We start from the raw sequence: 18181 nt of genomic DNA on the forward strand, positions 1-18181 counted from the left end.
TGCTTTTTCCGCATCTATTGATATGATCACGTGATTTTTGTCTTTGCTTTTGTTTATGTGATGTATTACATTTACTGGTTTGTGAATATTGTACCATCCTTGCATCCCTGGAATGAATCCCACTTGGTCATGGTGTATGATCTTTTTAATGTATTGTTGGATGCAGTTTGCCAATATTTTGTTGAGGATTTTAGTGTCTATGTTCATCAGCGATATTGGCCTGAAGTTTTCTTTCTTTGTTGTGTCTTTATCTGGTTTTGGGATTAGGATGATGCTGGCTTCATAAAAAGAGTTTGGGAGTCTTCCATCATTCTGGATTTTTTGGAGTCTGTGAAGGATAGGGGTTAGCTCTTCCTTAAATGCTTTGTAGAATTCTCCTGTGAAACCATCCGGACCCGGACTTTTGTGTGTCAGGAGTTTTTTGATTACTGCTTCAATTTCATCTGCTGTTACTGATCTGTTCAAGCTTTCTGCTTCTTTTTTATTGAGTTTTGGAAGATTATATTTTTCTAGAAATTTGTCCATATCACCTAGGTTTTCAAATTTCTTGGCATACAGTTCTTCATAATAATTTCTTACAATCCTTTGTATTTCTGTGGTGTCAGTTGTAATCTCTCCTCTTTCATTTCTGATTGTGTTTATGTGGATCCTTTCTCTTTTTTTTTAAGATTGCAAACAAAAAAATTTTGTAATATATTTTATTGATTATGCTATTACAGTTGTCCCATTGCCCCCCTTAACTCCCCTCCACCCTGTACATCCTCTCCCACCCACTTCCCCCCCTTTAGTTCATGTCCATGTGTCATACTTATAAGTTCTTTAGCTTCTACATTTCTCATACTATTCTTACCCTCCCCCTGTCTATTTTCTACCTACAATCTATGCTACTTATTCTCTGTACCTTTTCCTCCTCTCTCCTCCTCCCACTCCCCTATTGCTAACCCTCCATGTGATCTCCATTTCTGTGGTCTGTCCCTGTTCTAGTTGTTTGCTTAGTTTCTTTTGGTTTTGCTTTAGGTGTGATTGTTAATAATTGTGAGTTTGCTGTCCTTTTATTATACATGTTTTTTCTGTATCTTCTTTTCTTAGATAAGTCCCTTTAACATTTCATAAAATAAGGGCTTGGTGATGATGAACTCCTTTAACTTGACCTTATCTGGGAAGCTCTTTATCTGCCCTTCCATTCTAAATGAAAGTTTTGCTGGATAGAGTAATCTGGGATATAAGTCCTTGTCTTTCATGACTTGGAATACTTCTTTCCAGCCCCTTCTGGCCTGTAAGGTCTCTTTTGAGAAATCAGCTGACAGTCTGATGGGAACTCTTTTGTAGGTGACTGTCCCCTTATCTCTTGCTGCTTCTAGGATTCTCTCCTTCGTTTTTACCTTGGCTAATGTAATTATGATGTGCCTTGGTGTGTTTCTTCTTGGATCCAACTTCTTTGGGACTCTCTGAGCTTCCTGGACTTCCTGGAAGTCTATTTCCTTTGGCAGAATGGGCAAGTTCTCCTTTATTATTTGTTCAAATACGTTTTCAATCTGTTGCTCTACCTCTTCCCCTTCTGGAACCCCTGTAATTCAGATGTTGGAAGGTTTAAAGATGTCCTGGAGGCTCCTAAGCTTTTCCTCATTTTTCTGAATTCTTATTTCTCCATTCTTTTCTGTTTGGTTGTTTCTTTCTTCCTTCTGGTCCACTCTACTGATTTGAGTCCCAGTTTCCTTCCCATCACTATTGGTTCCCTGTGCATTTTCCTTCATTTCTTTTATGGTAACCTGCATTTGTTCATCTAATTTGTGACCCAAATCAACCAATTCTGTGAGCTTTCTGATCACCAGTGTTTTGAACTGTGCATCTGATAGGTTAGCTATTTCTTGTTCTCTCAAAAGGATGAGTTCTGGGGCACTGATTTGTTCTTCTGTTTGAGCCATCTGTCTCTCTCTCTCTCTCTCTCTCTCTCTCACTCTCTCTCTCTTTTTGGTCTGGTCGCTCTTGTTACGGTGAGGGGCGGGGCCTTAGGTGTTCACCAGGGCTGGGCACCCCAGTTGCTAGATTGTGACCTTGTATGTGAGGTCAGGGTCGAGAGGGAACAATGGCGGTAGCTCTGTTCTCCGTGGGACCTCTGTCCCTTCTCTGGGATCCTGGGTTGCGCACTCTGCCCTTCTCCACAATCGCCGCCTCACTGGGTCTGCCAGCTGCCGCTTGCATACTCAGGGTCCACTCACTGCGATCTTGTGCGCCCCAGATGCCTTACGTGCTCCGGGTTGCCCTATGCACCCAACTCTCCCTGTTCTCCGCGCCGCGACCCACATCTGGCTGCTCATTTCCGCCCCTCCTACCGGTCTGGATGAACAGGTCTACTTCAACTTCTTGGCTGTCTGACTTCCATTCAGATAAATTTTCTGTCAGTTCTGGGTGTTATTCTGCCTCTAAATTGTTGTCGTTCCAATCTTGGTTGTGCGTGGAGGTATGGTGCGTCCACCTATGCCTCCATCTTGGCCAGAAGTACGGATCCTTTCTCTTTTTTTCTTGATGAGTCTGCTTAAAGGCTTGTCGATTTTGTTTATCTTTTCAAAGAACCAGCTCCTGGATTTTATTGATCCTTAGAATTGTGCCTTTAGTCTCTATGTCATTTAATTCTGCTCTGATCTTGGTTATTTCCTTCCTTCTGCTTGCTCTGGGCTGTCTTTGTTGTTCCTCGAGTTCTTGTAGATGTAGGGTTAGGTTGTTTGTTTGAAATGTTTCTGTCTTTTTTAGATAGGCCTGTATCGCTATGGACTTCCCTCTCAGGACTGCCTTGGCTGTGTCCCATAAGTTTTGGGTTGTTGTGAGTTCATTTTCATTTGTTTCCAGAAACTTTTTTATGTCTTCCTTTCATTCATTCTTGACCCATTCATTATTTAACAGCATGCTCTTCAATCTCCATGATTTTAAATGTTTCAGGTTTTTTCCCTTGGGGTTGGTTTCTAGTTTCAAGTCCCTTGTGGTCCAAGAAAATGCTTGGTATAATTTCAATTTTCTTGAATTTGTTGAGGCTTGCTTTGTGTCCTGTCATATGGTCTATCTTTGAAAATGTTCCATGTGCGTTTGAAAAGAATGTGTATTTTGCTTCTTTGGGATGAAGGGCTCTGTGTATCAGTTAAGTCCATTTCCTCTAGGGCATTGTTCAATGAAGTCCTCTAAGATTTTCTTTATGTATTTGGGTGCTCCTATGTTGGGTGCATTTATATTTACAATGTTTATGTCGTCTTGGTGGATTCTTCCCTTGAGTATTATGAAGTGACCTTCTGGGTCTCTTTTTTATGGCTCTTTTTTGTGATCTATTTTGTCTGACATGAGTATTGCTACCCTGGCTTTTTTTTTCCTATCCATTTGCTTGGAAAATTTGTTTCCAGCCCTTCACTTTTAGTCTGTGTATATCTTTTGTCCTGAGGTGGGTCTCTTGTAGGCAACATATGTGTGGGTCATGCTTTCTTATCCATTCAGCTATTCTATGTCTTTTGATTGGAGCATTTAATCCATTTACGTTTAAGGTTATTAATGATTGGTACTTATTCATTGCCATTTTCGTACCTGTGTTCCTCTCTCTCTCTCTCTCTCTCTCTCTCTCTCTCTCTCTCTCTCTCTTTTTCCTTCTTTTCCTTAAAGCAGGCCCTTTAGCATCTCTTGCAGAACTGGTTTAGTGGAGGTGTATTCTTTTAGATTTCTTTTGTCTGGGAAGCTTCTCGTTTGGCCTTCTATCTTGATTGAGAGCCTTGCTGGGTAAAGTAGCCTTGGTTGCAGACCTCTGGTTCTCATTACTTGGAATATTTCTTGCCATTCTCTTCTGGCTTGGAGTGTTTCCATTGAGAAGCAGCTGCTAACTTATTGAGGCTCCCTTGTATGTCACTTCCTGTTTCTCCCTTGCTGCTTTAAAGCTTCTCTCTTTGTCTTGGTAGTTTGCCATTTTAATTATGATATGTCTTGAAGTGGGCCTCTTTGGGTTCCTCTTGATTGGAACTCTCTGTGTTTCCTGGATTTGTGTCACTTTTTCTCTCATCAAATTAGGGAAGTTTTCCATCATTACTTTTTCAAATAGGTTTTCTATCCCTTGCCCTTCTTCTCTTTCTGGTATCCCTATTATACAGATATTATTGCGTTTCATATTGTCTTGCATTTCTCTTAATCCCTCTTCATTCTTTTTGAGCCTCTTTTCCTTTTCTTGCTCCTTCTGGGTGTTTTTTTTCTACTTTGTCCTCTAGCTCACTGATCCAATCTTCTGCTTCATCAATCCTGCTTTTCATTCCTTCTACTGTGTTCTTCAGTTCAGAAATTATATTCTTCATTTCCTCTTGGCCCTTGTTGAGAGTTTCTATTTCCTTTTTCATGTTGATATAGTTTCCAGTGAGCTCATTGTAACTTCCCTGTAGTTTCTGGTAGCTCGTTGTGAGCTCATTGAGCTTCCTGACAATCTGCTTTGAACTCGATATCTGATAGTTGAGTTGCTTCTATTTCATTTAGCATTCTTTCTGAGGCTTCCTCCTTTCCTTTCTTTTGGGGGTTGTTGTTTTTTTCTATTGTTTGTGAGACTCTTCTTGCTAGCCTCAGCTTCTTAAATTGATCTGTTCTAGCTCCCTGGGTTTGTGGTGTGAACTTCTGTGGTAGAATACCAGTGAGATTCAGTGGTGCAGTTTCCTTCGTCTCCAGAGCTCACTGGTCTTGGGCTGTCATTTTAATTGGCTCTGTGTTTGTCTTTGGGTTTTAATTGCTGTTGGGTCTTTCTTTGGTGGTTCCTTCCCACCAGCTGGTTAAATGAGGGTCACTCTGTCCACCACCTCTTGTATTTTGTTGTGCTGGTGAGGGCAGGTTTTGTTGAAGCTGGTTCTTCCGTGTGTATAAGGTTTTGAAGATTCTCTCTTGCTCTTGTTCAGTTGTTTGTATTGGGTACTGTCTCTATTGTTCAGTTGTATGTCCAGATAGGTCCTGGATTGAGGTTTGTGTGGTTTCCACTCCTTCCTTCACCTTCTTCTGTTGTTATCTGTTAGTGGTTCCTTAGTTGTTGGGTTTCCTCTTCCAGTGGGTATCCTTGTGTTCACCACTTCCACCTACTCTTTTTTTGTGATCAGTTGGAGGGGAAAGGTAAAATGGTTTAAGACAGCAAGAGAGTAGTCTATGATATTTACAGTAGCAGCCAGTAGAGAAGAGATAGGAGATCCTTTGGCTATGTATAGTGTTAACCGTGATCCTCCACCCAGCTAGCTGATTTTTAGAAAGGATGGAAAGAAGATAAGACTCTTGTTGTGGAAGGAAGGATTGTGAGTTGGATCTAGAAAGCAGTGAGGTTGTGGGAGGTCAGATTCTGAGGTAAGGTGAGAGTAAAGGATAGTAAATAGGTGTAGTATGTGAGAGAATAGAGTTAACTACTACAGTAATAGAGTTCAGGAAACTTTGAAGTGGGCTAAGATCTAGGGAGGGGGTGATTTGAAGTATTTACAGTTGCATGGAACAGCAATTATTTACAATAATATTAGAGCAACAATCATATGACAGAATCTATGAGATCTAGTTAACAAGAATAGGAAGTATAGAACCTTGAGTAGTGTGCTAATGGGACACAGGTGAGGTGAAGGACAGTAAATTGGCAAAATACTACTTAAAAAAAGATGTAAGAATAATGGAAAAATAATAATTTTGTCTCACTTGTAGGTATTTAAAAAAATTTAAAAGGCAGACGAAGGAAGGAAGAAGAGATAAAATTGGAGGAAAGAAAGGGGGAAGGAATAAAACAAGAAAGCAGGAAAGAGAGGAAAAAAATAAAAGAGAATAAAAATAATAAAAATTTAAAAATTAAGAATTGTTAAAAAATAGAATAAAATTAAAAAGTCTCTTTGTTTCAAAGTGGCCAAACCGGTTTTTCTGCTCTTGCTGGCTGAGGCAGGCTGAGGGGTGATTGGTATGGCTTTTCTTCCTCCCAGCACTCAGTCAGTGGTGCACACTGTCTGGGGAGCTATCGTGGCTCCTGGGGCCTGCACCCTGGGTGTGGGAATGAGGTCTTTCTGCAGGGTTAGTGCTGTGGACTGGGGTGCAGCTATCCACTCCCGCGCGCAGGTGCACCCTCGGCGAGACTGCCTCACCCTTCCCAGTGCTATGGGGGTATACAGGGTCCTTCACACAAACACAACTTTCTGTGCAAACTCGGGAGGCTGGAGCGATTGCTGTGGGAGAATTCCCCAAACAGTGTCTGTCTTTTCACTCCTTCCTCTTGAGAAATTCCTCCTATTCAAGTCTGCCACACCATACCATGGCCTGGCTTCTCCCGCAGCCCAACTCTTCAGCCAGACCAGTGACCATGGGGGTTAGGGCCCGTTGTGCGACCCAGCCCTGCCGGTGTCCACAGCCTCTGAGGGTGCTCACAGCCCTTGTGTGTTTGCTAGCAACTGGGTTCCTCCTGGTGCTGCTCAGACCTTGTTTGGCTGTGGAGGGAGCAGTTGTCCTGGCTCTCTCCCAAGGACTCTGTGGCAAACCCAGCAGTGGGTGCTGGGCCTGGGGCTGCAGCCCCTGGACCCCGAGCTGGTCCCTGGGACCCTACCATGTTGCAGCACTCCTCTCACTGACTGGTTTTTCGGTTCCACCACAATCCTTGGTCCCCTATTTTCACATATGCTGAGGTATGTTGGTTGCTTGCTCCTCTACTCCGTAGATCAGCCAGGATTTCCTCCCGTGCGCAGAGGGAAGCTGAATGTGCTCCCTCCTACTCCGATGCCATCTTCCTCTAGCATAAGGTTTTTAAGATTCATTGATGTCATATGTAGCATGTATTAGTACTTCATTCCAGTGTATGGAATACTAAGTAATATTCCAGTGTATGACTAGACCACATTTTGTTTATCTGTTCTTTGCTTGATGGACATTTGGATTCTTTCTTCTTTTTGACTGTTATGAAAATGCTACTGTGAACATTGATGTACAAATTATTGTACGGACATATGTTTTCCATTCTCTCGGTTACATACCTAGGAGTGCGATTGCTGGGTCATATGGTAACTTTTTAACCTTTTGAGGAACTTCCGGACTGGCGTTCCGGACTGACAATGGTGTTATCCCAGCAGTTGCACCATTTCACATCCCCACCATCACAGGGTGAGGTTCCGATTTCTCCACTTCCTTGCAGTGCTTGATGTCATGCATCTTTTTTGTTATAGCCATTCTTGTGAGGGTGAAGTAGTATCTCATTTTCCTAGTGACTAATAATGTTGGGCACCTTTTCATGCAAAGATATATGATTTGCAAATATTTCCTCCCATTCTGTATGTTGTCTTTTCACTCTCTTTTTAAAAAGATTTTTGTTTATTTTTAGAAAGAAGTAATGGGGTGAAAGAAAGGGAGAGAAACGTCAATCAGTTGCCTCTCGCACACCCTCAACCTGGGGACCTGGCCTGCAACCCAGGCATGTGTCCTGACGGAATCGAACCAGTGACCTTTTGCTTTGGGAGATGATGCTCAAGCAACTGAGCCACAACGGTTCCTTTTTCACTCTCTTGATAATGTCCTTTGAAACACAAAAGTTCTTAATTTTTAATGAAGCCTAATTTATCTATTTTTTCTTTTGTTGCTTGCACTTTGTTGTCATATCTAAGAAATCTTTGCTTAGCCCCAAATCACAAACATTTACTCCCATATTTTCTTCTAAGAGTTTTACACTTACAGATCTTCCATTTAAGTCTTTGATTTCGAGTTAATTTTTTGTGAGTGATGTAAAGGAGTCCAGATTCATTATTTTGCATGTGAATATCCAAATAGCTCAGCACCATTTGTTGAAAAGGCTATTTTTTTCCCCATTAAATTGCTTTGGCATCCTTGTTGAAAGTCACTTGACCACAAATGTGAGGGTTTATTTCTGGATCTCAGTTATGATCCATCGATCTATATGTATGTCCTCATGCCAGCACCACACAGACTTGGCTCCGGCAGCTTTATAGCAAGCTTTGAAATCAGGACGTGTGAGTCCTCCAACTTGGTTCTTTTTCAAGTTTGTTGTGGGTCTTCAGTGCCTCTTGCACATCCGTATGAATTTTAGGATCAGCTTGTCAATTTCTGCAAGACAGACAATTGGGATTTTTGATGGGGTTCAGAGGAGTCTGTGTATCAAGTTGGGAGTGTTGGCGTCTTAGTAATATTAAGTTGCAAACATGGGACATCTTTCTGTTTACTTGGGCCTTCTTTAATTTCTTTCAACAGTGCTTCGTTATTTTCAGAGTACAGGTTTGCGCTTTTTTGTTTAAATTTATTCCTAAGCATTTTATTTTTTTATCTTATTCAATTTTTAAATGATTTTTAACTATTTATTCTGTAAAACAATTTCAGTTTTACAGAAGAGTAACAGGAGTAGGAGTAGTACATAGAACACCTGAATTCCCTCATTCATCTTTTAACATGAAGTCCCATTTGCACAGCTGGTACTCTTTGTACACAGTTTAAGCAGTCTTTGCGTGCCCCACAGAGACTTACTTTCAGGGTCCCCTGCAGTGACTGACTGGATGTAGCGAAGTCATGTTCCCTGGGAAGCTCTCAGCTGGCAAAGGCGTTTTTGTGACATAGCAGGTCATGGCTGAGGCCGGTGTGCGTTTGGCCAAAAGGGATCCGAGCAAGCCCACTTGACTTTTGGCAGTGACCTCAGTGGTTTGATCGCCTGCAGGAAGGACATTCTGGCTACCCCCTGACTGTCCAGCCCAGAAAACAGAGGTACTGTGTCACCCAGGAAACTCAACAGTGGGTTTGGATTGGGGAAAAGTGTTCAGGGGACCAGGCCCCTGAATATGAGGTCCCCTCTTCTACTGCTGGCAAGCCCAGCAGTCATGAGAGCCCTGTGAGTTCTAGGGGACTTGCCAGGACTCCAAAGGCAGAGGGAGTCTTTTCACTCAGGCCTCCCCACCAGGCTGCCCCAGGGTCGCTGAGGATGGGCAGAGAGCCCTGGCCAGTGTTCTGGAAATCTGGGTTGCAGTCCCCCTCTTTGACCGCTGCAAGCCACTGCCCTGTCTGGGCCATCGGTAGAATGTGGAGTTGGTGGGGGGCAATGGGGAGAGCTAAGACTTTGGAGTCAGGCCAACTTGGACTCAAATCTTGTCATCTTGGTGGCCTTGGGCAAGTTACTTAATCTCCCTGGGCCTAATTTCCTTATAGACAAAATGGAAATAACAGTGCCAAAATGATAGCCTTGTTGTGAGGATGAAATGAGAAGGTGAACATGAAGTGTCGAGCAGACGATGGCTCGCACGGCACGTGGAAGTGTCGGCTGTGTTACTTGCTGAGCACCTTCCCTGGGCTGGGTATGGGGGAGACAGAGGTAAGCAATACTCGGTCAAAAGAGAAGGAAAACACAGAAAGAAATAATCCACGACAGAAAGCAGTCTACACAAACGCTACGAAGGTATTTGTATCCCTACTTTGCAGAGGGGGAGCTTGAGGTCCATGGAGAGTAGGTGGCTTGCCCAGAGTCACACATAGGCAACTGTCCAGGCAGACAAGGATTGGTTCATGGTCTCTAGAGCCCTATAAGGTTGGGGTAGGGACTCCACAAAGTGCTGGGGAAGTGAGTTCAGTGACAGGGTGGACTGGGTCAGGGAGGCCTCAGGTGCCCAGAGGGATTTGGATTGGACCCTGCAGGCATTAGAGCCAGTCCATTCTTCCTCCTTTTTGTCTCTAGTCTATCCACCCTCTCTGTCGTCATGGCCAGACTCTGGTCCCATCTCAAGTCCTGAACACACTCTTGCTCTCCTAGAATGACCACCTCGCTGGTCTCACTCATCCTCGTCATCTCCAGTTTCTCCCAACAAAGTGAACTTTCTAAGACAGATGTCTGGTCCCATTGCTCCCCTGCCTAGCACACTATTCAGTGGTTCCCCATCACCCCAGGGTGAAAACCAGGTCCCTTGAAAAGCCTGCGGGGCCATGTGGAATGGGCCCTCTGCCCAATCTCCCAACATCATCATGTTCCAATCCCATGCACTTCTTTCAAGGGTGCACCTACGTCCACACCCACACACTCTGCACACAAACCATACTCAAGTCCTCAGTTCCTCTGCCACCTCAGGGCCTTTGCACATGCTGTCCCCTCTACCTGCGACACCCCCTCCACCCCCACTGCCCCTTGTCTCAGGCCCTGGCAGGCCTAGGTAGGTCTGCCTCTTATGGACTGCCACGGCTGCAGTGCTTTTCCGCACCACAACACTTACATCCCTATGCTGAAATTACCCTTTTACTCATCAGATTACAAACTCTTTGAGAGCAGAACTATATCTCTCCTACTCTCACTGTCTCCTCAAGGCTAGGTACAGAGCAGGCATTCAGTACATTTGTTGAATGAATAAGGGGATGAGGGCCAGATACCTTGTCCTGCCTTCCTGCCTGGGAGGCGCATGCTGGGACCCCGGGGTGCGACGCTGGGCCAGAATGATTGAGAGAGCCAAAACCATTCTGGGAGTGATGGATGATGTGGCTGGCACTCGGCACTTTCAGCTGATGCATGAGTTTTAAGAACAGACGTTTGTGGCGATTCCGATTATGCTCCAGTTTTTTAAATGAGTCACATTGATGATGGCCATCCTGTCCATTGGGACTGAGTCAATTTAGTGAGAATTAATTACAGACAAGAAACCAGCTTGCAGAGCAGTTAATACCAAAGCTCCCTGGAGTGCGATGCAAACGCAGCCATCAGTCTTGTCTTTGCTTGTCCCTCTCTCCCTGTCCCTGCCCACCCCTTTCCGTGGTGCTCCAGGCCTGGGCTCTGGGCCTTGGCTTCCCCGTGACTCACACTCCTTTTCTGTTAAATAAGGGTCCTGCAGTCCATCAGTTTGCAAGCATTATAATAGTCCTTCTCTGTCACATACGCTGCTGGACCTGAGAAACATGGCAGGAAATAAAACAGATGTGGCCCTGCTCTGAAGGTGTCACGTCTGAAATATAACCATAACTGCCATAGGGACAGCACTTTGCAGTTTTAAACTTCAGGATGAGCTCCCACCAGCCTTATGTGATACTGTTGTCCCCATTTTACAGGTGAGGAAACGGGGGCTCAGATAGGTTACAGTTTGTCCACAGTCATTCATCTACATTTGTACTAAAATACTGGGCTTGAACTTAGCCAATGACAGAATATGTTGAAAGTCCTCTGTCAACCAGCTGCCCAAGCAACAAGGGTCATTGTCCTCATCAGGACGTTTTCATTCTTCCTCTGGGACACCAGCGCTGACAAAACTCTGCTGGCCTGGACGCTGGGTCCTGAACATGGAGACTCACAAGGAAAGACTGGGAGGGTCCTCCTGCCCCCAAGTCAGCAGAGAAACCTCCCCTCCAGGTTCAAAATGATCCAGTATCCCAGAGCCAGCTGTGGGCAGAGACAGTAACTAAATACTACACCCCTCTAGCCACACTCCCCACCTAGCTGCCCTCTTACTCATAATTCACACTTTCTCCACCCTCTGCAATATGCCTTCGGGAAGGGCTATGGTAGCTCAGATACAATGAGGTTCATTTCTAATTATAGTTCAAGCATGTGGCCTCCACTTAAGGACACACATGTCTTCTGCCAGAGAATCTATTCATTAGTTGGAAACTCAGCCCCAGGAGTTTCTGACCTTAGTGATGGGGCTAGAAGTATCCCAACACCTTCGAGTTATACCAGTCCAGTGCTGGTGAGGGTCAGCCTCAGCAGGAACCAGCTCATCCTTCCTCCTTGGGACCGCAGGCCAGGGTGGGCTGTCCTACCCTTGCACTCCCCACAATTCCCGGCAGAGCAGGTTGCAGCGGCAGGGGGTCAGCGCAGGACAGGATGAAGTGTTCAGGAAGTGAGACCTTTGTAACGTCCACATCTGCTATCCTGTCTGACAACATAGGCCAACATAGCGGCCTCTTTATAGATGTTGGAGGGGCATGAATCTCCTGCCTTTCATGTGCCCTGTTTCTCTCTCTCTGTCAATCACTCCATCCCACCCTCCTCTCTCCCTCAGTCTCCTCCTTCTCTTCCTCTTTCCTTTTTTCTCTTCTCTTCACTCTTCTCTTCTCCTCTCCCTTCCCTTCCCCTCCCCTTCTTTCCACCTTCCCTCTCTCTACTCCTATCCCACCTCCCTGCCTTTTTCCCCAGCCCTGTCCCGTCACCACTAGATCTCCCCTGCACTCCTTTTATGCCTGGGAGAAGACCAGAAGGACTTCCTGGAGGAAGGACTGCCCATCCTGTCAGGCACTTTCCCCTTTTAGATCTCTATATAAAGAGACCTTTCTAGCAATGAAGTGTTCAGCAGTGGAATTAACTGTCTTTGCTCAGCAATGAGTTCTCTGTCAGGTAGGCAATCAAAAAGGCAAAGTGATCATCCTTCCTGAATGTTGTAAAGGTAATCTGACCTTCCTGATGGAGGCTGGATCACATGACCCCTGATGCTGAGGTTTTCCCAATATGCATTGCTCTACAACTCAAGGTTGTCGCAGGGTAACTCGTGTATTTAAAACTAGAGACCTGGGCCTTGTACAAAAGCAGTTGTATTTAAAGATAAAATATTTTTATTGTGAGAAAGAAGTCTTGCATTGTTTATCATTTTAATGTTTGTTAAATTTAGTTTAATATTTAAAGTAATCGATACGGAAGTTTTAGAAAACAGAGACAAGAAGAAAAAAAATCATTCCTAATTGCACACCCCTGACATAGCCATTGTTTCCATTTCACTACATTTCCTTTTAGCTTTTTGCTCTGTTCATTTTTTATACAGCTGTACTCAGGTGGGAAGACAGCTTCGTGTCCTTTCTTGATTTCTCAGCGCCAGGTCATGCATATTTTACGTAGTCACTGTCTGCATCATTTTAAGTGACTGCTTGATATGCCACGGAGGGGATGTCTGTGACTTCTTAGACTTTGTTTTGAAATAACCCAGTGCATGAACCTCTTCGAAAATGGCTCATTGTCAAGAAGGGCTTTATATTTCTTCAGAGAAGAAATTACCCCACTTCTCACCCACCTTGTAAAAGAAGAGCGTGCACCCAAGATCCCACACAAAAGGGGGCAGAATGAACCTGCTTTAAGCCCCCTACTCTGTGCCAGGAGTTGTGTTCAGTGCTCCTTGGGCATAGTTACCCGTGATCACAAGCGTGTGCAATCAGCCCTGTTGGACAGGTGAGAACGCCGGGACCTGAGGCATTTGCTTAAGGTCCCAGCTATCTGTCTGTAGACCAGGGCTCCAAAGACGCAAGGGAAATGCCAGGGAGGACTTGTGTTCAGTCCTGTCAACCCACAGGTAACAGGCCTTTGGGGTTTCAGGATTTCCACGGAGCCGTTGTGAGGGCCTTGGATGAAATGGACCAAGAGGGCAAGGACACAGTGGCCAGGGAGGAGCTGAGGTGTGGCCTGAGCGAACTCCCAGCCATCCTCGACCTTCACCGGGGGATCCTGGAGGAGCTGGGAGAGAGGCTGCTGCACTGGTGAGTGGTCCCCAGACGCCTGCCACTGCTCCTGTTACCCTGGGGATGGGGGAGGGGGTTAAAAACCCCACCACGTGAAATGGTGTCTCCACCTGACAGATGTGGAAGCCTAGACACAGAGGTGTGCGGTCATTTGCCCACAGTAAAACAACGGTGGGAGGAGCCAGCTGGGTTCCGCATCTGGGGCTGTGGCTCCAGCTCTCACTGTCTGTCACTGCTGGTCACAAGGCTCAGTTCTCCCTGTCCTGCCCCCATCCTGGCTGCAGGGAGGGCCAGCAGAAGGTGGCCGATGTCTTCCTGGCTCGGGAGCAGGAGTTTGACCACCACGCTGCTCACATCCTGCAGTTTGACAGGTATCTAAGTCTGCTTGCTGAGAACTGCCTCCATTCTCCCCGGCTGGCAGCTGCTGTCCATGAATTTGAGGTGCGTCCCTTGGTCCTCTGAGAACCTGCTCTAAAGATACAGGGTGGGGGTGGGTTGGGCATGACTAAAAGCAAATCAGTGGGGCTTCTTGGCCACCCTCCGGCTGGTGTAGGGGGCTGAGGGGAGGGGAGGGTGACCCTGTAGAAGATGGCTGCTCAGTGAGCCCCAGCTATGGGGAGGGTTTCAGTAGCCCTTCTCCTGTCCCAGTAGAAAAGCACAAAGCAAAGTGGAGCCATCTGAGTGACCAACAAAAGGCCACCAACTGGGGACCCAGTTATTGGGCATGAAAATGGGGGGCTTTTTTTCTATTACTAGCACTAGAAGCATTACTAAGTGTAGCATGGACTGTGAGCCTGAAGGATTGAACTGTCACAGCAGGGTGGTGCTCATCTGGAAGGCCTTCCTGGAAGAGGGGAAACTGGTTTAGAGATGGGGGGAAGCTCAGCTTGGCCAGGAAGAGGGTTGGATGGGACAGTGCATGTAGAATGCATGAACCCAGTACCCTCAGGCCAGGGTCCCTGACGGAGTTTTGTCCTCCCCATCTCTTGGGAACAGCAGAGTCAGCAAGGAGGCAGCCAGAACGTGAAGCACAGGCTGCTACGGGTAGTTCAGCGCCTCTTCCAGTACCAAGTGCTCCTCACAGGTGGGCCCGATGGGAGGTCAAGGTAACTGAGGCTGTGGGGAGGCCCCTGAGGAGGGGTAGCGGTGATGATCACAACCTCCTCTCCCAGCCTGGCAGGAAGGGGTGGGGGAGGACTGCAGTCAGTTCCTGCCTCCCATCCCTCCAGAGGAACCAGACTGCCACCAGCTTCCCTCTAGCTGAGCTTTGGACCCCTCCCTGCTACCTTGGAAGCCTCAGGTCAATGGCCACCTCTTGCATCTTCTTCCCACCTCCCTCTTCCTAAACACAAACTCATACTTTCACCCATTCTGCATTTCCTTCCTGTCTCTGGGTGGCTGCCTTCCCTCAAGCAGTTCTCATCATCGCCAGAGCCCTCTTTGTGACTGAATCAGTGGGCATTTTCCGCCTGGGACCTGCTGGCCCTCCCTCCCTGCAGCTTTGCCCCTGCCCACTCCCTGCTTTCCGAGTCCTTTCATCCTGGGACCTCTGTGCCACACTCTCCCCTGCCTCTCTAGGACTGCTCCATCCTCTCTGTGATGATCTCTCTTCCTCCACCCTTCCACAGCATTTGTTTCTCTGGGCTCTGTCCAAGGTCCTCTTTACTTCCCTCTGTATGAATGCTCCCCAGGGAATGTCATCCCCTCTCCTACTGCCACCTGCCAGAAACACACACACCTCTTTCCAGAGCTCCAGACCCATTCACCAGCTGCCTCTCAAACAGACAAACACCCCTCGCCTGGGGATGCAGTGTTGCAGTGGGGGAGGCCGCCGCACGTGCAGAGATGCCCACGTAATTCCTAGTAGTGACCAAGGCTGTAAGAAGAGTACCTAGGGCCAGGAGACAGAATTCATCCAATTCAACAAATATTTATCGAGCAGCCCCTATGTTCTAGGCCCCGTGCTAAATGCCAGAGATATAGCAGTGAGTTAAACAGCCAAGCTTTATGACACTGTGGAGCTTATACTCTAACCAACAAATAGGAAATAAAAATACACACCAGTGATAAGAGTGCAGAAGAAAAATAAAGCAGGTGAACAGTGGTCTGACTAGATACAGCACTCAGCAAAGACCACTTTGAGAAGGCAGCATGATAGGGCTCAGCGAAGTGAGGCCATGAGCCCTGTGAGGATCTAAAGGAAGAGAGTACCAGGGAGAGGGGATACTGAGTGCAAAGGCACTGGGGTAGGAAACAGCAAAGACAGCGGCTCTGCCAGAAGGAATGAGTGACAGGAGAGGTAGCTGGAGCAACGACAGCCTGTGTGGAGAGTGTTGTAGTTGTGAATGTGTTAAAGCCTGAACACGTCATGATCACACCTGTGTCCCCCGGACGGGTGCTTCTTGAAGGCAGGGTCTCACCGTGTTTGAGTCTGTACCCTGAAGACACAAAGTCTGGCACATAGATGTCACTTGTGAGAGAATGGCTGGCAGTGGTGGTGGTGGAGCTGGTGGCCGTCCTGGCGGCCTGGTCACGTGCTGGTGTGGTGTCGTGATGGAGCAAACGGGGGTGAGAGGGTGGGCAGCCCACTCTTCCGCAACTTTTCTTCTTTCTCTGGAGAGGGCTCCTGTTGCGGACGGGAGGGGCTGGCCTCCCCGGGGCAAACTGACGTGTGGCTCTTGTTCTGTTTGCAGACTATTTGAATAACCTCTCCCCGGACTCAGCTGAGTATGACAACACGCAGGGTAAGTCCAGCATGAACTCAGAAGAGGGGACACAGTCCTGTTTTGCTCCAGTTCTTCACACCAGTTCTAAGCCCAGGACATAGTCCCTTCCCCACCAGCTGGGGGGTGCAGTGATGTGAAGTCTCCAAGCCATCTGAGATGACCCCCCTTTCACTTCAACATGGGACTCCCTAGGATGGGCTGTCGTCGGTCAGAGGAGAAGGGGGTTAACAGGATTTGGAGATAGGAGGTGGTGCCAGGTCCAGAACACTCACCCCAGTGTCCCCGTTTCCTCCAAATTCTCTGCGGCTGTTGTATGGCCTGCCACAGTTGTCCCTCTTTTAATATATTCAGGTTACAGCCATGGGAACTGAGACAGAAAGTGGTCAATTCACCGCCAAGTTCCCTTAGACAGTGGTGGCAACTCCAGGCTTGGGGCTGTAACCTGACCCAACCATGGGAAGAATCGGTGCCACCCACTTACAAAGCCCTGAAAATGCAGTGATCCCGGGAGCTGGCGTGGGGAGGGGAGACAGAGAAGAGGCAAGGATGGCGGCGACCAGACTGGCCCTCCCCAGAAGGCCCAGCGATCTGCTCTGCTTCCCTCCTCAGGTGCACTGACCCTCATCTCCAAGGTCACAGACCATGCCAACGACAGTATGGAGCAAGGGGTGAGTCCAGCCTGTGGGCTCCTTCTCCAGGGTACAGGTTGGGAGCCCTCCACCATGCCCAGTTCTGCCTTGGGGTACAACTTACGTACTATAAATGCATGTGTTTAACGTGTACACTTCCAGAAGACCTGATGTTTGTACGTATCCATGAGACCACCTGCATAATCGCAATGTGGAACACATGCATGACCCCAAAAAGTTTCCCATCACCCCTTTGTGGTCCCTTATTCTCCATCCCCAGGCAACAAATAGCCTGCTGTCTGGCACTATAGATTAGTTTGCATTTGCTAGAATTTTATAAAATGAAATTATTTAATATGGGCTCTTTTTTGTCTGCCTTCTTTCACTCCTTTATCCGATAATGATTTACAAATAATTTCTCCCAGCCTCTGGCGTGTCTTTTCATCCTCTTAACAGTGTCTCTGGAAGACCAGAAGTTCTTGATTTTAATAAATAGCCTAGTTTGTTAATTTTTTATTTTATGGATCATGATTTTAATGTTCTATCTAAGAAATCTTTGCCTTACCCAAAGGTACAAAATTTTTCTCCTATATTTTTTCCTAGGAGTTTTCTTTTCTTTTCTTTTTTAACCTTTAGAAGCTTTTCATTATTTTTTAAATTATTTCATTGTTGTTCAATTATAGTTGTCTGTAATTACCCCCTACCACTCCCCCTCCACCCCTGCAATACCCACCTCCCTCCCCTGCTTCCACCCTCTTGGTTTTGTCCATGTGTCCTTCACAGTTGTTCCTGAAAACCCTTCCCCCTTCCCCAGGAGTTTTCTTGTTTTATATTTAACATTTAGGTCTCTTAGTCCATTTTGAGTTGATAGTAGTGGTTATGTATGGTATGAGGTATGGTTAAAATTCATGCTTTTGCATATGAGTATCTAATTATTCCAGTTCTGTCTTTTGAAAACACGTTCCCTAAACTTGCACCCACCTTAACCACCAGCCAGACTTCCTTGCACACGTCAGACCTGCCACCCCACACACAGCCTTGTGTGAATACACATCCGCATGCCGACATGCAGTCCCTGCTCCTCGTGGGGTACGTTTAAACTTACACAGGGAATATTTTTCTCTGCCCCCTGCACTTGGGATTTTTTTTATTACCCCAGTCACGAGGTGTGTCATTCTGTGTGAGCATGGGGGCTTGGAGCTGGCTCCAGGTTTGTCAGCAGTGAGAGCGTCTTCCAGCGCTGAGCAGGGATTCATTCGATCAGAGGGTCAATGTACCTGGCTTCCGGCTGCAGGTGCTCAGACCAAACCTCAGGCGAGTCCCATGAAGAACAATCAGACGTCTGGGTAGAAGGTCAGGCTTTGGAGACCTGAAATCAGATTACCCACTGATTGCTCTCTTCTCCAC

The 18181-nt window shown here is 46.6% G+C and overlaps 1 protein-coding gene across 2 annotated transcripts in view; it reads left to right on the top strand.

Moving 5' to 3' along the window:
* Window positions 1-18181, top strand: part of FGD5 (FYVE, RhoGEF and PH domain containing 5) — a 127347-nt gene that overhangs the window by 82367 nt on the left and 26799 nt on the right. The window contains exons 6-10 of one of the 2 annotated variants that reach the window (XM_045831916.1): window positions 13277-13437; window positions 13704-13860; window positions 14416-14503; window positions 16113-16163; window positions 16755-16813. In XM_045831916.1, the coding sequence (XP_045687872.1) occupies window positions 13277-13437; window positions 13704-13860; window positions 14416-14503; window positions 16113-16163; window positions 16755-16813 (516 nt within the window). The remainder of the gene's footprint in view (window positions 1-13276; window positions 13438-13703; window positions 13861-14415; window positions 14504-16112; window positions 16164-16754; window positions 16814-18181) is intronic. The other variant, XM_045831917.1, reaches the window with a different exon arrangement.

Source organism: Phyllostomus hastatus, unplaced genomic scaffold, assembly GCF_019186645.2.
Source record: "Phyllostomus hastatus isolate PE091 unplaced genomic scaffold, TTU_PhHast_1.1 phas_contig_16, whole genome shotgun sequence".
NCBI lineage: Eukaryota > Metazoa > Chordata > Mammalia > Chiroptera > Phyllostomidae > Phyllostomus > Phyllostomus hastatus.